Genomic DNA, 27,512 nt, shown 5'->3' with positions numbered 1-27,512 from the left:
CGGCTCCCCCCCCCGGCCGGTAGCGCGCGCTGACAGCGGTCCCCCGCTTGCGGGAGGGCCGAAAATGGAGGAGCTCTGCGGTGTCGGGGCTGCTGCCCCGCTGAGGGGAGACGCCGAGGAGCCTAAGCAGGTAACGGCACGGAGGGGGGCACCCCGCTCCGCCCGCCGTGTTGGCGGCTGGTGTAGCAGGGCCGGCCGGGCTGAGGCGCGGGGCTGTAAACACAGCCCACAGGAATGTTTTAAGTTGCCTCACAGGCGTATGTCCTCTTTCCAGTTTGGCGAGTGAGGGAACGCTGTTGTGTGGAGCGGAGTACAGTAGGGAACGTGCTAATTATGATTAAGCTTTAATTGTAAGCAGTATTTCTGTTGTTATGCCTAAGTGCAGTGTGGTGCATTCTATTTACATAAATGGTGTCCTGTGGATCTGTTTTTCCCTTGACATATATCAGTTTAAGGCTCTTAACGCAAGTGTGACAGCTGCGTGTTTTGCTATATTTGAAAGGAAGTATGCAGTCATAAGGCTTACTCATTAAAGCAGAAACGTGTTTAGCTTTAATGGTGGTGTTTGTTAGTGAACACTTACTTTCACGAGGTTTTGCAGCATTAGTGGGAATTATATTTTGATTTTGGCCTTTCTGAGTAATTTCACATTCCGTGGGGAGCTGACCTTAATAGCACTTTAGTCTTATAACTCAGGAAGTGGAGCATACTCTTGATGCAAGTGTCAGAATCAGGGTAACTGAAATACTTTTGAATGCGTATAGGAGAAAACTGAGCAAATGCAGGACAGGGCTTTGTTTGCTTACCATTAAAATTAGTTTATCATAGAGCAAGTCTGATCATTTTAATTGCTATTTTTTTATAAACGAAAGACTAATTTTTCTTTGAAAACCAGGGGTCAGTATTGTTTCTTGGTGGGAATGAAGTGAAAAGCAGTGCCGTGGTGAAATACTCATCCGCCCCACCACAAGCAGCGTTTGCCCGTCTTCAGGAGAAGACAGACTTGAAACTTCCACCTGCTAACTGGTTACGTGAAAGCGCCAAGCTGGGACCAGCAGGTACAACCATTCTTGGAAACAACAAAAAAAGTAAACCATTTTCAAGGTAAATAACAGCAGACTCTATTTATTTTTTTTTCCAGGATTTTAACAATAAATCTAACAGTGAACTTGGACCCTGTGTAACCCAAAATATAAAGTACGGACTTTACCATAGCAACTGGCTACTGCTTTTTCTTAACCATTCTCCCTCTACTTTTTCATCCTTAGTTCTTGCCTGTATGCTATAATCTTGTCTCCTTTGTGATTAATCATGCTGATAATGCTGTTGATTATTATTAATTTTTTTAAGTGCATGTCGACACTTTGCCTGAGACAGGCAAAGTGACTTCACGTTCTTCTCTGGTTGTCTGTTGTCAGTTGGTCAAAACCAAACTAGATAGGTTCAGCCAGACATTCTGCTTTTGATAACAGGTGAAAATGGAACAAATGTTGTTCCCCTTGAAAGTTACTGGGCCAATTTATAGCTCTTCTGGATCTATAGAAACTGGAACTGGCTAACTAATGGCAAAGGAAATTTCATAATTGTGTCAAGAGTGAATAAAGAAGGTGGAATAAGGGGCAAAACCAGTACGGATGTTTGTTAAATAGTTGGATGAGTTGATTTCAGAGTGTTTATAAATAGGAAGCTTAAATCCTGTGCTGAGTGAGTGAATTCACACTAAGTCAACTAGTTAGTGAAATTTAACGGTTTGTGAAGGGTCTGTTTAAATCCTCGTAATCTGTTTTAGCAGGTGTACGTTTTTGAGCAGGTTAACATGGTTCTCAGGGCTTTATGAATTTTTCCTGTTCATGTATTATGTTTACTTGTGTCTAGAGTCAATATTAAAAAGCTAGTAGTGAAAGTATAAAATTTTGGACATGCATCATGTATTTGGTTGGGTTATAGTAATATCTGGTTTAATTTGAAAGAATGACCTGTACATTGAAGTATTCTAATTTAATACCTTGTAATTTAAAGAGGCGCTAATGAAGGTGGCTTATTAAGATACAAGGATGTGCTTGTTAAAACATGTAGGCCAGTTTTAGAAAACTTACATAAGAGATAAAATGAAGTGACAGCTGCTAAAATGAAAGACTTTAACGTGCTTAATGACTTAAACATAAATACTTTGAAAAACTGTTCCCATTGTTAGTGTTAAAAATAAATAAAATTAATGTCTCTAGTTTCCCATAGCTGTCTTAAAGAACGCTAAATAGTTATGATTTTCTTGATTTCAACAAAACTTAAAATACATTTTAGAACGTCTTGAAATTGGATCTGAGCACTTCCAATAATATCTTCGGAAAACTTGTAGAATGTCAAAATGATTCTGTTTATTAACTTTAGATTGTTACACCTGATAATGTTTAGCTAGATTCTTCTTTTGATGAAGTAAAAGCTTTCAAAGATTTAATGAACTTTGGAGAAAGAGATCTCTATTTCCTGTCACACTGCATTTATCTTAACGTGTAATGTTTTCCAAACAGCTTTGGGATGGCATATGACTTCATTGACTCGGTTGGAAATGATGTCGATGTTGTGTCTGATTCAGAGGTATGTATAACTTTAAGTTCCATCATCCAAACTCTTATGTTGTATAAGCCTTATTTTAAGATGCTGTCATGGTGTCTGGCATCTTTTCCCTTTGAAGGAAAGCAAAGATCACCTAGTGAAACACAAACAGATCACCTAACTCTTGCTGTCATTTAAGGGAGTTTTGATCACCGAGTAAGACGTGTACAGATAAAATCATATTTCCTGTGGATTTCTACAAACAATCATCAGCTAAAATATGCAGTTTAGTGAATGCAGCACATCAGTCTTGCAATGTAGTTGTCTTGTGTCTTTGAAATTGGTTATTTGGATATAATTTTTTTTTCTATTCTTATCTAGAAGAGATAACTCCCTGTCCAGCTTCTTTCCTCTGATTTTTGCTGGCTTTTTTGGTGCTGGTAATATCTGCAGAATTAAGATGAGGCTATTCAGCAGAGGAAGCATACACGTTTGACAGAGTTTTATTCAGACTTAGATTTCTATCCAAATTCCTCTGGATATCTGACACAGCGTTGGTATTCCTGTGGTGAAGATAAAGCTTTTAAAATCCAGACCATCCACTTGCATTTTTTGTCACTTTTGATGATACCTGCGATGATCCAAAGAGAGAGTATAACCATGTATGTGGTTTATACTGACTGCTTGGTCTCTTTATCGTTGTCATTCATGTTCTCTGACCTCAACAAATACAGCTTCTTGTGGAATGGCTGCCTTCAAAATCACTGGTGCTATAAGGTTTTATTTGCCTGCCCATGCCGCTCCAATATTAGTAGTGTGTTCTTTGCTTTCAATTTCCTAAGAATTGCCTTACAGTGCAGTATAATTAGATTGAATATTATCTCTGTTCTCTTTTCTCCTGCAAGAATATTAAAAAACTTCTGAAGATACCTTATAGCAAGTCGCATGTGAGCATGGCAGTACATCGCATTGGACGGACGCTTCTGTTGGATGAACTAGATATACAAGAACTCTTCATGAGATCATCTCAGGTTAACCATTTGTTTCTTTGTTAAGTATGTTATAATGTCAAAATGCATTATTTCAAGAATACTGTAGCCAGTAAGAAAGCATATATGTATCAAAATTCTTGAGACTCATGCAATTACAAAAGGTGCTGTATTCTGCAGCAGTCTGTTTACTCATGAACCACATCTGGTGTCCTATATTTATGGTATTGTAGGATTAAATTACAGTCCCACTATTTATTGCTATATTACTGTTTTTATTATTAATAAGTATTTTTTACTGTGTAGCCTCTTACTATGTGTCTGACTTTCTAATGAACTCAACTTTTCAGTAAGAATATAACTTTTCTAGAAGATACACTTTCATTAGAGGACCAATTCAAGACCTTAGCTGTGAACTTATTTTCTGGGGTTCTTTTGTTGTTGTGTATGAGTATTCATAAGTGAATAAGGCACTTGATTTACTTTGTAGATGCTTCTTGATATTAATTTCATATCTATGATATTGCCTAGACAGGGGACTGGACATGGCTGAAAGAGTTTTATCAAAGGCTGATCGATCAGAAGTGGCAAAGAAAAAAGAAGAGTAAAGAACACTGGTACCAGAAGGCTATACTTTCTAAATTTTTGTATTACAGGTAACCTTACGTCCGCATGAATCTTGAATTCTGCACCAATTACTTTTGCCTGGTTTGTTGTCTTGAAGTAAATGATAAAATTCCATTATGGTCTGTCTTATGTACTGATTTTATCCTTATACAGAGGAAATTCAGGGATGAGATCAGGAAATAACATGTAAATGTTTTAATAGAAACTGAAGTATTTTAAAGTAAAATTAAAGTATTAAAGGATAAAATAAACAGCATGACTTAATTAACTGCATATCTCAGTATTTCTGGGTTTGAGGGAAGAACAATTTAAAATATACAAGGTAGATTGTGACACCTGCTGTAATTTTGTAGGAGTTTGAGCAATGAACAACTTGTCAATATGGCAGTCTTTTAGCGTATTAGCAAAGTCTTTCTCTGAGAACAATGCATCAAATACAACAATTCTAAAATAGATCTCTTTGCATATTGTTGACTGAACTTTTTAATGTTGCTTTGTCAGCATTAATGGTGATGGAGCTGCTCAGCCTGTCCCTTCCACTTCAAAACAGCACCAGGAGGGTCCTGTTTCAGGTGAGAGTGATGAAGCCGGAAGGGCCTCCTGGCCAGCTCCGTTTGAAATGCCTTCTTCATTATCTGAAGATCCAGGTGCCTCTAACCAGGTTAGTGTATATGTGTTTTAAATGACACCTTACTTTTTCTAGAGACATATGTATTGAAAGGTTTTCAGAGGTGCTGCTGCAGTACTCTTTGCTGAAAGAAATGAACTAAGGCACGGGAAGAACTTGGCAATATGTGCAATTTAGCTTATGCCAGTGTTTCAGAGCTCTAAATTTCAGAAATTTTTTTCTGTCACTGTAATACTAAACACATACTTATCTATGCGTTTCTGAGAAACAAAACATTTGGCTAGGAGTAGTCATCAATGACTTTACTTAAAAGTAGGAAAGTCTGATATTCAGAAGGTGTGTACGGAAGCCTAAGGTTTTGGCCTTTCTCTTTAAATCTGCCATTAAAATGAATCTGCACGGCCCTGAATTTATTAGGTGAAGAGGAAAATGAAGATCTATGAAAACATTTGCAAAACAGTGAAGCAACATTTACAAATACTTGGTATGAGATTACGCAAGTGGAAGGGAGAGATGTGTATAGTAATTATGCAACAAGTTGTGATTAGCATTAGGCCCTAATCCAGGGTTTCAGTCTGTGGCTAAGCTTATTTATGAAAACTGTTAATTACTGTGGGTTTTTTGAGTAATATAATACAGGAATTGATTAAATTTTTGAGAGGTCGAAAGATGTGTTCTATTCAGTCTATGTTAATATAATAATGATGCTCTAGTTATGCTTAGACAGTATTACCAACTGTCTTGCCAAATGACTTGGTCATCTAATTTATGAAGGCTCGAACCTACATTAGCCATAGAATTGTAACTGCGTGTCTTGTGGTGTAGTAATATTCTAAGTGGAGAAATATTTAAGCACATGAAAGCTTTTAGAAAAAGGACTGTTTCTCTCTTCCACCTTCCTGAGGAACTATTGCCTATTATGGCAGAATCTTTATCATAAAGAAGCTGTGGTGCATTTGGATGGTGTCACTTTAATTTATAAGACATTAGGATAGAGGCTTTACATTCTGGAGACTGATAATCTGGTGCTGACCATGGGGTAATAAAGGATTTCTGTAAAAACTTTCTGATTTTTTTCAAAGCCTATGACAATATTAAGCACAAAACTTCGGTACTAGCTAAGAACCATTCTAGTCACTGACCAGAGGCTTTTTGTAATTTAATACGTATTTATTTAAAGAAGTTAGAGGTAAAGGTTTTTCCCTTATATGCTTTTGTTGTTAAAATTTATTTTAATGGCCTAACTTTACCTTAGCAGCAGAATCACTCCTTATCCTTGTGCTTTTCACAGGGAAGTGTGCCTCTTGAACCCTCATATATAGTGGGGCATGTGGCCTCAGCCCCCAAAGAACAAAACCTGACTACTTTGTTCAATGACGGGGAAAACAGTCAGGTATGCTATATGTGAAATTTGAGCTCAAACACTGAACCCCCAATTTAATACAACATTTTAAAATTGGGTCTAAATTGGAACGAAGAGAAAAACTAAAGCCCCCTGTAGAAGTAGCTTTTGTGGCATCTGTGATTTCAGTCTTTTAAGTTAATGTGAATGCATAGCATAGTTCATTACGTGCTGTCTTTTATTTGCTGCTTTTGCTTCTTGCTTTCTCATAGTTCTGCAGAATGTCATGGAGAACATGTTTTATAACAGTGATTTATAGATCAATTTTTTTCTCTTAATGAAGGGACTTAAAAATGACTTTGTTCGTAATATCTTGTGGACCTTTGAAGATATCCACATGTTAGTAGGATCGAATATGCCTATATTTGGAGGTGGGAGATACCCTGCTGTGAGCTTGCGTCTCAGGTGAGTTTTTAAGTTGAAGATAAACGTATGCCAGCCTTGACTGACTTGTTGCTTTGCTTCCTGTTTAGCTGCCTGCCTTTTGTTTGGTTGATTCGTAAGTTTTACGTGCAGTTTAAAGAATAAAATTCATGCTTTAGACTTTAAGTGGTGATGGCATGGTAAAGCGCTGGAAAACAGAAACAGTCCCATAGCTGTGCCACTGCACTGCGACTCGAGATGCTCTGCTGCTTTTTCTGGCTCTGCAACTAAATCTTTATTTGGAAGTACTGTCGCTTTGCAACCTTCCTTCGCTTCAGTATGAACGTTGAGTGTGAAAACACTTCCGTACATTTAGTCCTTAATTTCATTCTATTGCTATTTTTAGAAGAGGGCTGTAATATCTCTCTTACCAGGATTTTGAATTTCAATAACTGCCAGTTGGGCACTTCATAAGTACTTAAAATTTGTGACTATAGTAGGACTAAGTTCTGACTGTCTTACTGTTCACTAATACTTTATGTGGATCACTGGATTACTGTTTGTTGGGTTTTTTTTTCCTGTTCTTTCCTATGTATAGTCAAAGAGTGAGCAAAAACTAAAGCTTGCTTGATGTATTTGTCATCTTTTTAAGACATCTAGGAATTAACAGTACCTTGTTTTGCAAGGAATTTTGGAAGGTCTGGGAGAAGGCTTGCAGTATAATTAGTTGTAGCTAATACTGCTGTTCCTTTAGAACTTTTTAAGTACTTGTTACCTTGGTAATAGTGTGACATCTGAAGCCTGTTAAAGTTTCAGTATTAGTGTGGGCAAGAATTCAAAACTGCTAAGGGAAAGTGAGTGTATTCCATTGAAGAGATCAGTACATCTGTTTTGTTGGATATAATTCCATGTTTGCCTCTTTTAAAATAGAACAATTCACAAATAATTGTTTAGTATCATCTCAGGTGACTCAAATCTAAATCCCATTAGTAAACATCCTTAATATATTCTGAAGAGTAGATAAATACTTAAATAACACTAGAAATGGTTGTTTTCAGGGATAACAACAAGCCAATAAATGTGCTAACAGGAATTGACTATTGGTTGGACAACTTGATATGCAATGTACCAGAGCTTGTGATGTGCTTTCATGTTAATGGGATTGTTCAGGTAAGACAGTCTCTTTGCATTTATGCCTCGTTCATCCATTCTTCAGTTTCTGAAATTGCTTCAGTTGTAACAGATCTCTTTCTAATCTTACTGTTCTGACAAAAAGATTACAAAAATCCTTTATTGCAGAATGAGAAGCGTCTACACAGCTTGCAACAATCATCCAAAAATGCTGTATTCTTTTTCTTTTTTTCCTCCCTTCCGTGCATGCAAGGTTCCTTCTTCCCCCAATGTATGAATGAAGGCAAACATAAAAAAAATCTAGCAGCAGAAATACACCAGTTTCTTACATCTTAAAATCTGTAGTGTTTGCTTGCCAAGAGAGATGCATACTTTTTAAACCTTTGTTTGTATTTGCTATTTTACAATAGACCACGCGTACCAGCTGAGTCTCTGTTGTAGCTGGTAGCATCTAGTTACCAGGCTGACTAGTTTTTATTGAAGTAATAGTTAGGTGTTGCACGTTTGTGGGGGTTTTTTCACCTCTTATTCCCCTTTTACTTTACCATGTTTGTCATACAAATGAGTCCTCTTTAACACTTTTATTGAGTAATGTAATCAAGATGTGCTTGCTTTTATAGTAAATCAGAGAAATTAACTCAATTTATCGTGACAGCGTATCATAATAGTAGCCTTTGTTTCTTTTAGCAGCTGATAAGAGACAGTGATGTATAGATTTTGGAGGGGTAGGTGGCAGAAAACCTTCCTGATCTTGCGCTTTAACATATTCCTTGCAGAAATATGAAATGATCAAGACAGAAGATATTCCCAATTTGGAAAACTCTAATTTTTCTACCAAAGTGATAAAAGATATTGCTCAAAATATCTTATCTTTTCTGAAATCAAATTGCACCAAAGAAGGACATACGTATTGGCTATTTAAGGGTAAGTAGATTTAAATCAATTTTAAAAGATTTATGTTGATGTCATGTTGACTAATGAAAGCTCTTAACTTTCAGCAAGCGGGAGTGATATAGTAAAGCTCTATGACCTGACCACCCTTTGTGAAGAGACAGAAGACAAATACCAAAACCCTTTTACAATGCCAGTGGCAATTCTTCTATACAAGTGAGTTTTTACAATTTTTGTTGTAATATTTAATTCTTTGTGCAGTTGTATTTATTAAGAAAAAATGTATCCTGCAGCATACTCATACATTTCGGAGTACTGCAGCAGCACCTCTGAAAACCTTTCAATACAGACCAAAAATTATGAAATGAAAATCTTCTTTTACACATAGGCTTGGTAAGCCTCAGTCCCACTAAATCGAAACAGACTTTCTCCTTTTCACCATTTCTCATGTAAACTTCACTCTTACTGAGTAAGTCTTGTAGACCCATCATGAAGTTTGGGAGATCTACACTTGCAGTAGTATTGTATAAAGCTTTTCCTTTTAGCACGAAGAAATTATCCAGGGATTTACTAGTTTAACTTCCTTTTAGAGTTGCTTGCAATATGATGCTGAAGAAAAACCAGAACAAGAAACACTACGGCACTATCAGAACGTTGCTCCTTAATTGTCTTAAGTTACTGGACAATGGCAGACATCCTCAAGTAAGAATGACGTGTTTTCTCATAGCTTTGTGTAAATCATTGTAAAGCATCTGGTTTTATTTTTTGTGGTACTTCCTCCTCCCTCTGCAAGGGAGAGAAGCAAGCTACAGTTACCTACAGGTACATGCTGTTTGTGCTCTGGTGTCCTCTTTGCCCTCTTGAGTTTCAATTTGAATATCTTATTTGTTGGGTTGTCAGTTTTGGTGGTGTGTTTTTTCTGGTGGGTTTTTTTGAGAAGTTGATTTCTTCATGCTCTAAACTTTTAGTACTGTGAATGTTGCTGCTGCTACAGGATAGCTTTTAAATGCTTGTATGTAATATCTCCTAATTCATCAATGTATTTTGAAACTATGGTAATGTGTAATATTAAAGTATGTAGATGAATAAACTGAAGAAGTGGGAAGGAATAATGCAGAACCCTGAATGCTTAGTCCTGTGAAAACATAACTTTCATTACTTCCTCATTCTTCTCCGTGCAACACCAGTCCAGAGAAGAGGAAGGGTAAATACCTCCTTACCATTAACTAAGAAGATAGATGCTGGTTGTTTTTTTTTTTTTTCTTAAAGACAGATTTTACCTATCTTGCCTGAATTAGAACAAAGGCAGAGAAGGTAAAAGCTGCTCTGAAACGCAGCATAGCTGGAGTTTGAGAGAATCAAAAGATGTGATTGAACAAGAAATTTGTTAGGATTGCACTCAAAAGAAGTAAACAGGATGATCAAGAGCTGCCCTTATTTACTTATCTTTCTTTTAAGAAAAAAACAAACAAAATCATCTCGGGCCATGGTTGCCCGTATTCCCAATTCTTACCTTTATGCTCTCGCTTGCAAAGCAAGAGATGAAGATCTTGTCAGCTGGGGGTTAAAACCAAGTGTGGGTAAGCTTGATGGCAGGGGCTGCATGCACGTGCACGGATAGTTGATAAGATGCTGTCTCTAGCCATTTGCTTCTTAAATGATAATAAAATTCAGTGCTCAAAATATGGTCATGCAGTGTGTATGTGTACAGGCTGTATTTGCAGCTTATCAAATACCTATTTGCGTGTACTGTTTATTCCTTATTTTAAGACAAATTATATTGATGTTGCCTCTGAAAAGAAAAATTTAACTTGAAAACAAATCACTAATTCTTTTTTCTCGTACTTAAAAAGATTATTGCTTCAGCAAACTACATGCTATCAGAGCTTTTTCAGTTGGATGAACCTAAAAAAGAAGACACTACAGACTTCCCTATAAATGGAAATTCTGATGAAAGTTATAGTGAGGAAGAGGAAGAAATGCCAGACAGTGATGAAAATGGTTCTTACAGTAATAGTTCTGATCCACCAGATGACAATAAAGCAGTGGCTATAATCAAATCTGTTGGAGAGTTATCAGTACCAGAAAAATACAAGTCTGTTCATCGAATACGTGTAAGTGAAATTGCAGATTTAAGGGTTTTCTTGAAAGATTTCAGTTCATGTAGCAAAGTTTGTTATTGAAATTCAGTTCCTTGTTAGTTTTCTTTTCAGATTAACTGAAGCATGAGCAGTGGGGAAAGAAACTTTTCATGAGCTGCTCATAAAATTTGAGATCTTTGAATTTTACAGTATCGCAGGTTTAATGTAGATTTCCCCCTACCATCTTGCACATGTCCTTTATGGCATGATTCTGCATAGCTGGCTGCAGGAAAACTATTCCTGTTGCAGGAGCAGAGAAAATACTGCCAGCTGTGGCCATGTGTAAGAGCTGTAGGTGACTACAAGTTTGTGTGGATACCTAAGTTATCTTAGTATTTTTCTTCTGGAGCAAGAGTAACATTTTGGGTTTGGTTTTTTTTTTTTTCTGAGAGCATCAGATACTTTGTATCCACAGAGATGGTCTTCGATTTCCCTCTTGAATTGTCTTTCCAAGGTAACTGCTCAGAATACAGCAGTTTGATTTCCTTGAAATTTTGGTTATAGTTAACTTTAAAAAAGAGGTGAAGCTTTACTTTGTACATGCGTACATGTTGTGTCTAAGGGGACACTGAGTGCACAACCACAGTATTCCTGAAACTTCATTAACATAAACGTGCTTCATGAAAGAATCAAAGTGTAATATTGCTACCTTCATTGCGCTTTCTGTGCGTTGTTATTGAAACAAAATAGAGGGATATAAGAAACTGGGAAGATCAGGGAAGAAACTGTTCATAGCATTTTACTTTTTCTTCTGATGTTTTACTTGTCTTACCCATATAGGGTTGTGATTATGAAATGACTCTCGTTGGTCAAAAGCTAAACCTTTTTTCTAATGTCTGTGCTGACTAGCAAAGAGCAAGATTTCCTTAAAAAAAAAAAAAAGAAAAGAAAAAAAAAAAGAAAAATCAGTAACTCTTACTGCTATCTTAATTTCTAACACTTCAAGGTTGATCAGCTGAAAATCCAACAACTTGTACAGGTGCAAAAGCACTCAATTTTCCCGTTCTTCTTCCCCTTCTACTCTATCCCAGAAGAAAACAAAATTACAACCCTTTAGAAAAAAAACCCCAAGGCAGTTGTTCAAAGGTGGCAAAAGTGCAACTTTGATGTTTAGGCCTAAGAAATAATTTCTGTATACCATTGAATCTGCTTATGTTCCTGGGTCTGCATTGCAGACCATCTGTGGATGTTTTTGTAATTACTGTTATGGAATAGAGTCATCTCATGTCTCTTCTTCATATTGTCTTCGGAGTTACCAGGAGAGACCAAGTGCAGATGACTGGGTATATGAATTGCTCACTGAGGCAAAGGAAAGAAATACTGTGATGCTTTATAGTGTAGAGTTCAGATGTTCCGTGAACAGATCATCTTAATGCTGTCTTTCATTTGCATCTTCTAGCCGGTAATTTTGACATTTCATATGTTAAATATTTATTTTCTTCTTATTCCTTCCCTGCTGCCCCTCACTGAAGCCTAGCTGTGCATTTCCTGTCTGCCATGGCACTGAGGAGCGCTGCAGGCTGGTGCTCAACTACGTCCTGGAGGTAAGTTTATCATCAACTTTCTTATGATGTTTCACCTAGTACCCAGTTCTTCGTGTCTTCTGTATTTGATAAATATTGCTTTCAAGGCAAATTAAATTACTACTTCTTCTTGCAGGGCTTGAAGTCTGTTGACAGCAGTGTTAAAAAAGAGGGTGACCTTCCTGCAGCTGACCCCAGCACACCAATCCCATTGAAATATGAAGATGAATCCACCAGTGGTGGTCCTGAGTGTCTGGAAAAACAGATGGCGTTATTTTTAGACAAAAGTAAGTGGTATTGTTGTGCAAATAAGACCTTTCCAGTGCCAACACAAACTGCTGCTACTTTATTTTGATTATCAAAACAGTGTACTTATGAGTCACTAATTACATTATTGCCTGAGCCAAAGTAGTATACTGAAAATCAGAGAACAGTCTGTTCCCTTTTAAATATGAAAAGAATAACTCATTTGGGATAGTTCGCATATTAAAGCATTTCATTAGTAAACACGTAATTTTACTGGACCCTATTTAGATGTGGCTTTCAGTTAACTTACATAAGGACTTAGTATTTTGGGGTTTGGTATGTGGAGCACTGTAAGCTGTGTGGGTTGTTTTTAAAACAGCCTTTGTTTTTTTTTTTTTGACTCGGAAGTTTTGTGGAAGAACTTCTTACTTCTGCAGGTTTTTCTCCTACGTCATGCTTGCTGCTGAACTGCATATAAAATGTTAACAAGGGTTTTGATTTCTTTCTTGCACCTCTACAATTGTGGAAGGAAGCAGCAAATAAAAAACGCTTTGTTTGCTTAAATACTCAAACCTGAGAAGTTTCAGACTATAGTCTGGAACTATTTTGTTTTTCTGTGGAGTGCTGTAAAAGGGTATAGGAAAGTAGTAGAGTTCTCTGCAGGGTGGGAAGCCCTGTAAGCATAACCCAGAAAGAAATCTGTCTTGCATATTTTTACAATTCTTTATTATTTCCTTTTTCCTCCGTTCCCCCTTTGAAAATCTATAAATAACAAGAAAGTTCATTTTTGAGTTATTCATTTAAGCGTTCTTATGTTTCTCTTCCAACTTCATGATTGTCTCTTGAATGTCAGTGACCTGGAGATGCATGCATACTGTCTTAATTTTTAGCAGATATGTGACTACGGAATTTAACACTTCTATGAGACAGTTACATTGTGTTGAGCTTGCATAAATTCTGCACAGTACTATTAATATGGACTGTGAGACTTAATTTTTACCGAGATCTACTGAGAAATTTTACCTACCTCAGCTCAGCAGGAACAGTGTGTGCTGATTTCAGCTCTCCTTCAGCCAGGCTCTGTCTTCTGCCGTCACAATTTGGAACTGATGACACGTTGCAGCTGCTTGCCAGCTGGCAAGGAGAATGTCCACGTGTTAACTTTTTCTATTTAGAAACAAGTGTTTCCTGGGGGATGTGGGAGATAAATATTGCACAGATAAAAAACATTTTAGTTGATTGCTGGAGTTCTTCCCTGAAGTAGCAGTACTAATACTTATTTAGGTCATAAGGGTTGAATTCAACCTAGAGAAAAATAGTTCAAACGTAAGGGAGAAACTTTTGCTTCTCCAGTATGTGGGTTTGTTTGTCTTCTGTGATGCAAATTATGTAATTTCTCTGCTACATGTGTAAGTTTACATACATATAGAAAGGGTAAGTACTCTTAATTCTTGAAAAGAACTACTTCTGAATAGTATGTTGATACAGTATACGTGCATTCTGTGTCTTTAACTGTATGAGGTGTTACTGTATTACATTCATCTTTGTCCTAATGTAAACGTGTAGTTCTTCTAGAACTTACTAAAGATCATGGGCTTGCAAGTCAGGCCTTGTAGGTCCACCTGTAAGTAAGAGGCTCATTTCTGTGTGCAGATATTGTCAGGACAAAGTGTTGTCCTTTGGTATGCCTAAAGTCAGTGGCCTGTTCTTTCTGGTTCCATAATCACTGCAGCATCAAAGAAGGAACCTTCATAATCTTATGCTGAGGATGTCTTGAAACTAGTGTGATAAAGACATTGGTTTTCCTGTGGTTATCCAGCTCCTTGTGTTCTGGAGGCTGAACCCACAAATGGAGGATTTCTCACTTTGAGCTGTTCATACAGAAACATAGCATATATTGTCAGGATTTGGTGGAGAACATGACAAGTTATGCCTGTGGTTTTCCCCACTCTCTTCTACTGCTACCTAACAGAATATTCTTGGCCACTGCATCCGTCTTTCAAAAGCTGATAAAGAATGAGAGGTTAGCTGCATTGTCACGGTGCTCACTGTATTCAAGCATGCCACTGCCAGGTGGAATACGTGGAAAAATTCCAAGTATTGGGTCCGTTTTGCAGATGAAAAATGTGGTGGCAGACAAGTTGGCATAACTCTACTTGTGCAGAGCTGTAATAAGGCAATTTACATTCCGTCTGTATACTGATGAAGCTGTGTCCAACCTCTGCCATATGTTATAGAGATGAGATTTACTGATGGAGTTCTGTTCATGTTACAGTGGGCTCATTTCAGAAGGGTAAGCATTCCAGTCAGTCAGGAATGATTCCTGGATCGTGGCAATATAAAATGAAACTCCAGCTCATTCTGAAATCATCAAAGGCTTATTATGTCCTATCTGATGCTGCTATGATTCTACAGAAATATGGGAGAGCATTACGATACATCAAGCTGGCTTTACAGTGCCATGGTAAGTTGCTAGAATGTATTTATCATCTGTGCCATTGCCTGTGCATACCTTTCATGATATCACCTACTTCCCTCATGCATGATTTATCCTGGTGGCATGCAGTGACAAGTCTGACAACCATGTGTTTAGTTAAACTAAGTGTCTAGCTAGTTATTGAGGAGGGAAGCCTGTAATAAGAGGAACTCCAGTCTCTGGTAGAAAGATGCTGCCATTTTGACAGATTGGGACATTTAGGATGCAGATTTGGAGCTTCAGAGCACTTGAAGTTGGGAGAGTTGGTCCCGGTGCCAGGACCAAGATAGCACTCTGTGCTCTGAATGCTATCGCTTCAAGCAGATGTTTTTTCCCTGGAAATGCCCATTTCATTTAAATATGTGCCTGACTCAGAAATACCAAACTTGTTCATCAGCTGAATTGGATACTCCTCTAAAATGAAATACATCTTCAAGTACTACTGAGGAAAATGAAGAAAGTAAAATCGCGCTGTTTAGAATACTGCTACAATAATGAGAGTGACTAACTGGAAAATGCCATAGCTTAGTACTGCTATTTTGCTTCCATGTTTCTAGGGCTTGGGGTCGGGGGAGGCAGGAGCAGTTGATCTTAACACAAAGCATCAATATGCTTAAACAACAACTCAAAGCATTCTTCAGCTTATAGTCTTTTAAAGGCTTGAGAATCAAGTTTAAACTGTACATTTTGGAAATTAATTTTTCAGGCTATATCTCACTTGAGTTAATCTGTAGAAAGTCAGTTTTCCTTTAGTCAAATCTGAGATTAGCATTTTTGATTACCAGATTCACTGCTTGTCTTGAACAATTTAGTTGCTCTTTTGAAGCTGTCAGCTGTGTAGAGCAACTATGACTTCAAAATAGGTTAGTTCTTAAAAGAATATGTGTTTGAATACAGAGAATAAGTGTGACAGGTAACATAAAAACCAATTACATTGTCAGTCATTGTCAAACCTTTTGACGTTTAATTCTTTTCTTCCCCCTCTCTCGTACATGGGATTTTTTTTTCTAATAGATACCTACTGTTGTCTCAGTGCCAGCATGCTTCCCGAAGTATTAGTATTTCTTTGTCAGTGTTTAACCCTTTGTGGAGATATCCAATTAATGCTCGCTCAAAATGCAAACAACAGAGCAGCGTATCTTGAAGAATATAATTACCAGACAAAAGAAGATCAAGAAATATTACACAGTCTTCATAGAGAATCCAGGTGCCAAGGTATGATACTGATACAAGATAACTGCTGTAATTCGGTTATATGACAAACATAAGTAATTTCGTTGTGCTTCCTCAAAACACTGCACCAGTATCATTTCTGGAGGAGGGTTTATTACACTTCAGTTCTGTTTTCTTTGGAGAAAGCTTACTGTGCCTGTCATATGTAAGGAGGTTGTCAAGATACTACGTGACATGCCTGAAGCTGTAAAATAACTCAAGACAGTGATTGTTTAAGTAATGGGGTTGTTTGCTTATCTGTAGAAATTGTGGGATCATTCTGACATGGGTGTTATGCTTATCTAGAGGAGAATGCCCAAAATGATGACCATCGCAGATTTAAGTTTGTTTAGGAATACTCTTTGACATGCAAGCTTTGCATTTTGTTTTCCAGTGTTTGCCTGGGCTACTGACTTGTCTACAGACTTGGAATGCCAACTTTCCGTCAGCTGTAAATGTTATGAAGCAGCTTATGAAATTTTACTTTTCAGTAATTTAAAAAACAAAAATCCAGAGCAGCGTATACAGGTACTAAAGAGGATGGGAAATATCAGGAATGAGATTGGAGTTTTTTACATGAACCAGGCTGCTGCAGTACAGACTGAGAGAGTGGGCAAGTATTCTTTTCTTCTACTTCTTGCTATTTCATGGAGTTACAACAATGATCGTGTTCAGTAGCAGTGTGAGAAATTTTGAATGTTTCTGATTATAAAGAAGGCATTTAAAGAACTTTGTAGTAAATAGTTTTCTGTAACTGATATGGTGTAACTTTAATGTCCACTGTAAGTATTTGTCCACAATAGGTTACTGTGGCTTGTACATCATACTTTATGGTACCTAAACTGAATAATGAAATCTATAGCTTTGGAGGAATTCTTCTGAAGCGTGTAGACTGACCTCAAAAAACATGATGGAAACTTTAAACCAACTCTGTTGTAGAAGGGAGGGAATGTTGCATTCTGGATGTGTTCGGTTTAGCCCAGCGTGAACAAGCATAAGCTTAATTTAAATATAAATAAATAAAATAAGAATAAATAAATAAAATAAATAGGCTGAAGAATAGTCTAGTGAACTCAGTCTATGATTTTTTTTTTTTTGGGGAAGTAAATCCTTGGACTCTTTGCTTTTGGGTGGTTTTCTTCCTGTTTGTTTTGTTTGGTATTGTTTGGGGTTTTTTACCTTTGAGGAAGTGGAGGTTGCCTAAGCTTCCCTGTAGGGTAAGATGTTTGGGGCTTTTTTTTGGTTTTTGAAAGCAAAGCCAATAGTGTCTTGTCTACAAGAAAGAGTGACATAAACTAGAACAAACTAGATGCTGGTGGTTCATTGTAAACAGCTTCAGTTTCCCAAATACCAGCTGTTCTCTGTGACCTTTGTCCAATTAATGTTTGAAGGATTTTGGGTTGTATTTTTAATTTTGTAATTTTTCATAATTTCCATGTTTTTGCAGAACTGCTATTTAGCTGAAGTGAAAGCTCAAATAATGAATTTCACTTGTCTGTAAAAGTCACTTTTTCTTATTTAATACCATATATAAGTAACTGCAATACTCTGAAGATTACTCTGAGGGGAAAAAAAAAAAAAAAATCTGTGTTTTATTCTGTTAATTTCCGCTGGTTTTTGTGTGTCATGTTACTACAATTCTTTTGAAAGTATAATATGTGTAATAGTGCACTTAAGTATTAAGATTTTCATTCCTTTGAGGTTTTCTTAAGAGCATTTCCCATTAATTGAGTCTTAACCACCCTTAAATTCTAAAAAGTTAGTTACAAGAAAAAGAACGTAATGGAAATGTTTGTTCAGTACCTTTCAAGACTTTGAATGAGATGGTAAGCCTTGTGTCTTATCCCTAGTGAGTAAAAATGTATCAACGACAGAGCAGCAACTCTGGAAGAAAAGCTTCTCTTGCTTTGAAGAAGGAATTCAGAATTTTGAGTCCATTGACGATGCAACCAATGCTGCTCTTCTGCTCTGCAACACGGGAAGACTCATGCGAATTTGTGCTCAAGCACACTGTGCAGCTGAAGGTGACTTCAAAAGAGAGTTTTCCCCAGAAGAGGCCCTTTATTATAATAAGGTAACATCATACTATTTTTAGAATGGCCCATACCTTAATACGCCTTTTACCGTAGAATATTTATAAATAGCTCTGTAAATATCTGTGAGTCTTGATGAAATAACTTGAGAAACCTGTCCTTTTTTTTTTTATCCTGATCCTTGCTGTATAGGCTTCAGTATTATTGTTGAGGTTTGATTCCATTGCTCTGATATAAGTGCTGCAACATTCAGATCTTGATGTTTAACAGACTGCAATACCACATAAAAGGGAGATAAAAATGTGTGGTCACCAGCAAAGTTATGACCAAAATGGGTGTAAGGAAAATACTGAAGAAGGCTCAGACAAATTACTTTGGAATGCCTCCTGGAGAATGAGTAAAGGGAATTAATTTCTAGTTGCTATAAACTTAAGCAGGACCATGTATGTGTACTTTTTTTTTTTTCTATAATCCATAGGCTATTGACTACTATCTGAAGGCATTAAGGTCACTAGGTAAGAGAGATGTGCATCCAGCTGTTTGGGATTCTGTGAACTGGGAGCTGTCTACTACGTATTTCACTATGGCGACTCTACAGCAGGATTATGCTCCATTATCTAGAAAGGCTCAGGAACAGGTAAAAAAGAGCATTTGTGACAACACCTGAAAAAATAAGCTATTGTCTTTCTGAAAAACTAAACAGTGAGCAAAACTGATGTTAGAGTAACTTGTAAACCTTCATCTGATTGAAGAATTTGGGAAGTAGTTCATATAAAAAGTCAAGTGACTGAACATTTTACGGTTTAAGGCTTTGCTTAATGAAAAGATAGTTCTGTAGTGCCACAAATAGAGATTTAACCCTTACACTTGCACATAGTGGTGTTCTAGTTTTAAAATAATCACGCTACATCTTGTTTTATCTTGTAGATAGAGAAGGAAGTTAGTGAAGCCATGATGAAGTCCTTGAAATATTGTGATGTTGATACAGTGTCTGCACGTCAGCCTCTCTGCCAATATCGGGCTGCAACCATCCACCACAGGCTTGCTTCGATGTATCACAGTTGCCTGAGAAACCAGGTATCTGTACAGACTGGTTTGGTTTTCTGTATAGGTTCCATACTTAAGATGTTCAATATGTGTGGAGATTGATAATCATCCTTCTACCCGTCGTTGGGATATATTTATTTAAATGATTTGACCAAAGAAATATGAGGTGGCTTATTTGCAAATCATTGTGAAATATAATGCTACTTTTAAGAGCAGTCTGTCCTTTATAGAATGTATTGAGTTCTATGGTTCTGTCTATTCTGAGTAGTTCCGTGCTCTCAGCACAGAAGCCATTGATGATAACTGTTTTCTTTGGTTTGGTTTTGCATCCAAGCCACCCTTCTGATGCTTAAGCCAGACGGCCTTCTGCTAGAACACAAGCATATGATTTATTAAAGCCTTAGGGTAGACTTGCATATCGCTTTCTGATTATTTTTTTTCTAAATTATTTTTCTTTATGCTTAACTTAGTTCTAGTTGGTGTGAATTTGTTAGCATTAATTATGAAATTATAATAGCTTTAAAGACAGCTGGCTGGTGATGTATTCTAGACACATGCAGACATTTTTAGATGAACCATTATGAAGTGAGCAGGGGAATGATTGTTGGTACCTTGTGTACCAACATAGGCAGGTTTTTTCTAATGGTTACTTCACGAGCATACCGACTGTCTGGGATTTACGATGTACCTTACTTTGGGTGCAGGTTGGTGATGAACATTTGAGGAAGCAACACCGTGTACTTGCTGATCTTCATTACAGTAAAGCAGTACGACTCTTCCAACTCTTGAAGGATGCGCCCTGTGAGTTCCTTCGTGTGCAGCTGGAAAGAGTGGCATTTGCAGAATTCCAGATGGCAAGTAAGTCTAGCTCTGTATTACTACAACAGCTTTTCCAAACTACCATGACCCATTTAATTTCATTTTTAGGTAACTTTGTATATGAGAGCAGGAGTAATCTGTTCCTCAGACCAGAATTTTCTCCAAGAGAGAAGAGTCATTTTTATCTTAGTAGTTTTAGCTGACTAGAACAGTATGCACTTCTCTTGAACTCTTGAAGTCTTTGGATGGAAGAAAAAGTGCAATCTGTAATGTAACCCATTTGGGTCCTGCTTTTTACTTTTTTTTAGGTCAGAACAGCAGCGCTGGGAAGTTAAAGACTTTGTCTGGGGCCCTGGATATAATGGTGAAAACCAAGGGTGCATTCCAGCTCATCAGAAAGGAGCTTGTGGCAGAAAGTGAACAGGTAAACAACAGTCAAGTGGTGCAATTACCTGCTCCCTTGTATCTATTGCATTCGCATAAAACTGGTCATTTGGCAATTAAGATACCAATTAGTTAGTTTTCAGTAGAGCTAGTTGCTTAAATAGTGTGGACAGGGTTTGAACCTATTGCAGTTCTCTTCTATCCTCTTAAGTGGAAGTTGATAAAAAAAATTACTCTAGAACACGATCCAGAAATGGATTAAAACATGTTTGTATATGGATGAATACAGACTGACTGACTGAGTGAATGGGGCTCTGTGCAACTCTGTATTATCTACAAGAAGGGTCAGAAGGAGGATCTGGGAAACTACAGGCCTGTCAGCCTGACCTCGGTACCAGGAAAGATCATGGAGAGGATCATCTTGATCATCTTGAGTGAGCTCTCACGGCAAGTGCAGGGCAGCCAAGGGATCAGGGCCAGCCAGCAGGGGTTTAGGAAAGGGACGTCCTGCTTAACTAACCTGATCTCTTTCTGTGACCACGTGACCCACCTTCTGGACGTGGGGAAGGCTGTCAACGTTGTCTGTCTGGACTTTGGTAAGGCCTTTGACACCGTTCCCCATAGCATTCTCCTGGAGAAGCTGTCGAATCATGGCATAGACAAGTGTACTGTTCACTGGGTTAAAAACTGGCTGGATGGCCGTGCCCAGATAGTTGTGATTAATGGGGTGAAATCCTCTTGGCGGCCGGTCACCAGTGGTGTCCCTCAGGGCTCAGTTTTGAGGCTGGTTTTGTTTAATATCTTTATCAATGATCTGGATGAGGGGATTGAGTGCACTCTCAGTAAGTTTGCAGATGACACCAAACTAGGTTGGGAGTGTTGATCTGCTTGAGGGTAGGAAGGCTCTACAGAGGGTCCTGGACAGGCTGGATCGATGGGCCAAGGCCAACTGTATGAGGTTTAATAAGGCCAAGTGCCGGGTCCTGCATTTTGATCACAACAGCCCCAAGCAACGTTACAGGCTTGGGGCAGAGCGGCTGGAAAGCTGCCCAGCAGAAAAGGACCTGGGGGTGCTGGTGGACGGCCAGCTTAACATGAGCCAGCAGTGTGCCCAGGTGGCCAAGAAGGCCAACAGCATTCTGACTTGTATCAGGAATAGCGTGGCCAGCAGGAGCAGGGAAGTGATGGTGCCTCTGTACTCAGCACTGGTGAGGCCTCACCTCGAGTGCTGTGTTCAGTTCTGGGCCCCTCTGTACAAGAGGGACATTGAGGTGCTGGAGCATGTCCAGAGGAGAGCGACCAGGCTGGTGAGGGGTCTGGAGACCAGGGCATATGAGGAGAGGCTGAGGGAGCTGGGCATGTTTAGCTTGGAGGTGGCTGAGGGGAGACCTCATAGCCCTCTACAGCTACCTGAAAGGAGGGTGTAGAGAGGTGGGGTTTGGCCTTTTCTCCCAGGTGAATAATGACAGGACCAGAGGAAAAGGTCTGAAGGTGCGGCAGGGGAGGTTTAGATTAGCTATTAGGAAGAATGACTTTACTGAAAGAGTGGTCAGGCCCTGGAACAGCCTGCCCAGGGAGGGGGTTGAGTCACCATCCCTAGAGGTGTTTAAGAAACGTCTAGATTTGGCACTTCAGGGCATGCTCTAGTGGCAGAGATTGTAGGTGGTTTGGTTGGACTTGATGATCTCAAAGGTCCTTTCCAACCATGAAGATTCTATGATTATCCCTTAAAAGTCTTCTTAAAGGACTTAAGAATTTACGTACAATATAAATGGCAAATCTCTATATGGAGTATATTTAATACTGAAATACTAAAATGTGTAAGGTTATCTGTAGCTAGTGTTAATAGGTTCTTGATGCCTAAATACATAATTACTTGTGATATACGCTGATGTGTGTTCCTTCCTTGCTGGTAGTTTGAGGAACAGATTGAGTAGTGAAATCCATATTTTCCTGATATTTTTATAACTAAATACTCCAATATATACATACATCATACGCAGTTGGCATAACTTTTGTGTGGATACGAGCTAACTACTGACGCCTCATAAACAGGGTGTCATAACAATTGTGACGTTGGTCCCACACCTGTAATGAGTAAGCGAACTTACAAATGTGGTTGTCTGACTTAACTGAAGTACGTTTAAACGGTGGAGTCGAGTGAAATGTTTTTTGGTTTTCTCTTCCTGTAGATAAGCAAGGATAAAAGTAGCGCTGAGAATACGTCACCTCATGATTCCTCTACTGGGCTTAACAAAGAAGAAGTATTGAAACTGCTTAGTATTTTTGAGTCCAGAATGTCATTCCTTCTCCTCCAATCCATTAAATTGTTAACTTCGACCAAAAAGAAAATTGGGTAAGTTGAACCTTGATGTGCGTGTGTAGATGTGATTCTCGTCCATAAATACGTACAAACCACGTACTCCTAAGCACACAAGAAAGTGTGATATTTATTCTTTTATGGAGGTGACTTTTCTGTGTGGAGGAGGAGCCGAGAAACGCCTTGATCGTCTATATCTTGAAAGTTTTCTGTGTTTTTGTGTGTAACTGAGGGAATGACCAATAAACATCTTTACTGAGTATGTGTAGGCAGCTTTTTTCTCTCCTCTTTCCTGATCGCAGGCCAGGACTGAGCGATGACAAAAACGTCAGACTGAGTTGTTATATTCAAATAGGAAAATAAATAGTTTGTAATCATCACCTGAAGTGCAGGGTACAGTTACGAGTCACTGATGCTTTATCATGCTCTGTGCTATCTAACTTATCCTTTAGAGGATATAAATCCTATGTCCTTTGTAGTTATAAATTCATACACAAAGCAGTTTTACTTGTACTGCCATAATTTTGCTGGCATGCTTCTCGCTTTTTTTTTTAATCAAACTGTTCGCTCGGAGAATGAGGTATGTGTATATGGTGTCCTTTATCTTAACTGACATTGGTCTTCGTCTGTGACAGAGCACTTGAAGTTAGTGGGGGTGAAACTCCTGTGTACTGCTGATCTTTTGATATATCCTGATGATAAAATATGTCAGTGACAGCATAGTTTAGCAAGCAAAATGCTTGAGAATAAATGTAGGCACATCAGTAATGCTGTAAATCGAGTGGGGAGGATCCTCACTGGTGTTTAAAGAATTTTCTAACGTCTAATGGAATACAATGAAGACATAATCTTCTGTCTTGCTGCCGGGATTCAGAACAAACGTGGCTTCTCCTGTTTGTGTTGACCTTGAAGTGTTGTTGGGATGAGGTGTGCCAATGGGATTCCTTACACTGCTGGTGCTTCTCCTGGTTAGATTTGAATGTGTGTGGTGTTGCTTTTGGGATCCAGAAAATACCTTTTATTCCCTCAGCAGCAAATGTGTTTGCAGAAGCTGCAGCAGCATATTATTGCTGTTTCTAGTGTTATATAAAGTTAATTTATGAAAATGTGGCATTAGTTCTAGTATATAGTTCCAGAGAATTCTTTTATTGTTGGAAGTTGTGTTAATAGGTTTTGAGATGGAAGCACTGCAGATGCAAGTGCTATTTTGCTAAAGGTAACTGTGACATGAATTCATTCTGCACAGTAACTTGTTTGATGACAGTAGGAGCCTGGCAAATAGAAAAACACGAGGCAAGAAGAAAGCCCAGTCCTTCTTAGCAGTGGTTTGTTTAGATGCGTTGTTCCGTGCTTTTACTCCTTAAGTAAAGAGCTTCCACAAGGTGGCAATCTGAAGATATGAAATGCAGAGGATAAAGTATAAATTGTACAGAACCAAGTAGATGTCCAAGTAACTGAGTAAATTGTTTTAGTTCTGTTATCCCGTAATATGGGTAAGTGTTGTAAAACAAAGAACTCCTTGGGTTTTCTTCTGTGGGTTCCTTCCCCCCATTTACTTTCTCATCATTGTCTCTCTCCAGTGGGGTTTTGTACCGAAGATTCCATTTAGGGAATGTGTTACAGTTTGAATACTGTGAAGTGGGAGCGTTGCTATAACACCTTAAACTTTTTTTAAACAACAATGTATTGAGGCTAAGCTTAAAACTACCTTTTGCTTCACCTTTCCAGTACCTTGTGTACTTCTTGTGTACGTTTCCTCCGTTCTGCTGCGTTAGAAGGAGAAGATACCGGCTGCCTTCTGTTCTAATAGCAGGCTGAAAGGGGAGAAAATTGGAGCTCTCAAATGCTATTTCGGGGTCTCAGATGCACTTTGGCAGACAACAGGAGAACGTGTGGTGAAATTAATGTTTGATAGTGAAACTTGCAGACTAGCCATGAAAGTGGGTGAAATCAGTTTTACCCTCTAAAAGTGAAATGCATAAGCGTAACTGAACTTGGCTATGTAAATGGGAAGAAAGAAGTAATTGAAAGTAATACTTTGTTCTGGGAATTCTTGTAATTTATCCTGGAAATACTTCGCATTTCAGTGGCTTTCTATTGACTACCTGTTCTGTTTAATAAATAAACCTGTCTGATTTCTGCCAAGTGTTATGAATTTCATCTGCTTCACCATTTCTTGGTAATTCCCGGAGCATTTGCAATTAAACTGACTGCTGCTTGCACATATACACACTTAATTTCTTTATAATATCAATGGCAGCTTTTTTATTTTTTCTCTTTTGTAGTTTGGGTCACTTGTTTATTAGTCTTGGCCATTAACTGTAGCAGAGCAGGGTGGGAAAGAGGAGGCACTGGAGCAGGAGCCCAGCACGTGTGTTATAAGTGATTTACGGTATTTGTCAAATGGAGAAAATTGGTGGGAGCTTTGCAGACTGGCAAAAGAGGAAAAGCTCTTTTGTGCAGAGGTATTGAGCGTGGAAGAGAATCCATTGTAGGGAAATAACTGAGATGTTTAGAACTGGAGAGGACAAGGCCGGATCATGGGCTTCAGACTTGAATGGGGAAACGATGCCTATAGTTGTGAAGAGGGGAGAGCTAATGGCGGGGAGCAAAGAGATGGTGTCTCCCACGTGTTCGGGTGTCTGTCTGCGTTTGGCATCATCAGATTAGACACCGATTTAGACAAAAATATGGAGTTCTGGCATGGGGATCTGGATTTGGAGGGTTTACGATGTGATTCAGGATTATGAGTTAGTAAAATGGCCAGAGTGGAGCCGAATAAAACTTGGCACACCTTATCCCTCCTGCAGTATCAACAGAGGCTGTGACTGCAGCGCTGCAAAATGGCAGGAGAAGGGGACTAGGGAAAAAAGAGACTCAAATCAAAACACCAGCCGTGTGGTTTCACAGGAGTAGTCATCAGTGTTGTTGTTTAATAGTTGTTTTGATAATTTGCAGAATAAAATACTGTGGTCAGGTTAATAGTTTGTATTATCTGTTTTCCTTTTAGGGGCATTAATGAAGAAGAAGCTGTTCTTAAAACAAACAAGCAAGTTTACTCCCTGCTGTTGCGTGCAACTGCTAACAAAAGTATGACGCTGCTAGAACGGATAGAGGTAATCTTAAATTTGCTGGAGCAGCTGACTCCAAGTAGTGAGGCCAGTAATGGAGAAATTCAGTGACTGAGACGCTGCAAACCAGCAGGAACAGTGCCTTGCCTTGGGGATCACTGGTATTTTTTCCCATGTGATGTTTGTATTTATTGAAGGTGATAATATTGCCGGCATTGTTACACTGTACATCTGGGAAAGAACAGGAATTCCTTTTTATCCGGTGAGAACTCTGTAACGGCTCTGTTACTGGTGTTTCTTTGTTTGAAACGCCAAATTGGGGTTCTGCATATAAACATAACAATTCCTTATGTTGGAGAAATTAATGATTTTTCTCTTACAGGTAATGGGCTTTGCAGTGATATAAACGTTTTGCATAAAAATGTAATCTCACAGTTGCTCTGGTTTGATATTTAATGAGATGTACTTTGTAAGCAAAGCTTCATTGGAACACGTGAACTAGTAACGTGAACCGAAGTTGTACAAGGCAAGTTCTGCTGAATGTGTGGACACGCTACTTTTCTTACAGTTCCTGTCCTGCACAAAACTGTGTGCCTTCCGAGCTTTGATGCAAGGTTCTTGCAATTATTAGCCATCACTGGGACTTCACTTATCCCAGAAGTGGGTTTAGCTGTGTTTGAATTGATCAAGAATAGTATTATCTTTTTCAGACTTGAAACTGTGAATAAATGAGAACATATTTTTAAATAAAAAGATTATTTATTAAATATAAACTCACGAATCAGTCTGCCTTGTTTTTATTGGCTATGACTTATGACCCTCATCAGAGAAGCAAACTGCTCAACAGAATTAAAACTATCTGAAAGGCAGCGAGGGCTGGAAAAAGATTTGTAAAATCCGGCCTAACAAATGAGTGTGGTCCTCGTCTCAGCGTGTGAGGACGCTGGGGTTTGGAAACATGTATTATTTAAAGATAACATTTTCAAAAATGTAACATCTGATGTCTTAATGTTGTTCTACAAGTATTTGCTTCATTATTGTACAATAACAGTATAAACACACTGTTCATTTAAAGGTAGTAACAGTATGCATTTGTATTATTTGTTTTTTAATCTCTGTGTACTTGCAAGTAGTGAATTTAACTATTTAAGGTGCTTGTTTTGAGGAGGTGATTCTTATTGTCATGGTGTGAGATACACCATAATGCTGCGGTGTTTTCTTGTTTTTTTGGTTATTTTTTTTTGGTTGTTGTATGGGGCATGTTTTCACCCAGAAAACCCCCGTTGATAGAAATTTCTATCCTGACAATTTAAACATGGTTTTACAAGTGGATCCTTAGATCTGGCTTCAGAAGAAACCTGAGTTTCTGATGCACCACAGAGCACAAATGCACCTGAGAGAAGCAAAAGCTCCTTATGAAAGGATGAAAGATGGAGGCGGGGTACGGAGCTGTTCTGTTGCTTCTGCTTTGGAGTGACCGGTTTGAAAAAGAAGGCGGCGGGGGTGGTGCTTAGGTTTCTGTGTCTCTTCCTGCCTCCCCGCGGGGGGCTGGCTCCCTGGAACACCCCTTACACCCCCCTCGCTTCTGCCGAGGGCAAAACTGCAGAGAATTGAACAGCGGGTTTCTGATGCTTGAAATTGTTATCGGGAAACCTG

General features: G+C 38.4%; 1 protein-coding gene across 2 annotated transcripts; it reads left to right on the top strand.

Moving 5' to 3' along the window:
• On the top strand, window positions 1-26,633 carry EDRF1 (erythroid differentiation regulatory factor 1). Of its 2 annotated transcripts, XM_063338971.1 has the most exons (25): window positions 1-130; window positions 896-1,104; window positions 2,529-2,595; window positions 3,459-3,584; window positions 4,074-4,198; window positions 4,671-4,830; window positions 6,089-6,190; window positions 6,483-6,604; window positions 7,621-7,732; window positions 8,470-8,617; window positions 8,692-8,800; window positions 9,175-9,286; window positions 10,438-10,698; window positions 12,198-12,269; window positions 12,385-12,535; window positions 14,770-14,958; window positions 15,985-16,185; window positions 16,577-16,795; window positions 18,033-18,256; window positions 18,694-18,852; window positions 19,143-19,292; window positions 19,967-20,120; window positions 20,390-20,505; window positions 22,658-22,821; window positions 25,796-26,633. In XM_063338971.1, exons 1-25 carry the CDS (start codon window positions 65-67, stop codon window positions 25,965-25,967), a joined length of 3,690 nt encoding a protein of 1,229 aa, XP_063195041.1. In that variant the 5' UTR covers window positions 1-64; the 3' UTR covers window positions 25,968-26,633. The 2 variants fall into 2 exon arrangements, with proteins under 2 accessions (XP_063195041.1, XP_063195042.1); XM_063338972.1 differs by lacking the exon at window positions 6,089-6,190.
• Window positions 26,634-27,512: the final 879 nt, after the last annotated feature.

This window comes from Chroicocephalus ridibundus, chromosome 6 (genome assembly GCF_963924245.1).
Source record: "Chroicocephalus ridibundus chromosome 6, bChrRid1.1, whole genome shotgun sequence".
Lineage (NCBI taxonomy): Eukaryota > Metazoa > Chordata > Aves > Charadriiformes > Laridae > Chroicocephalus > Chroicocephalus ridibundus.
The sequence above is the reverse complement of the archived record's forward strand: the minus strand, read 5'-3'. Positions and strand labels throughout refer to the sequence as shown.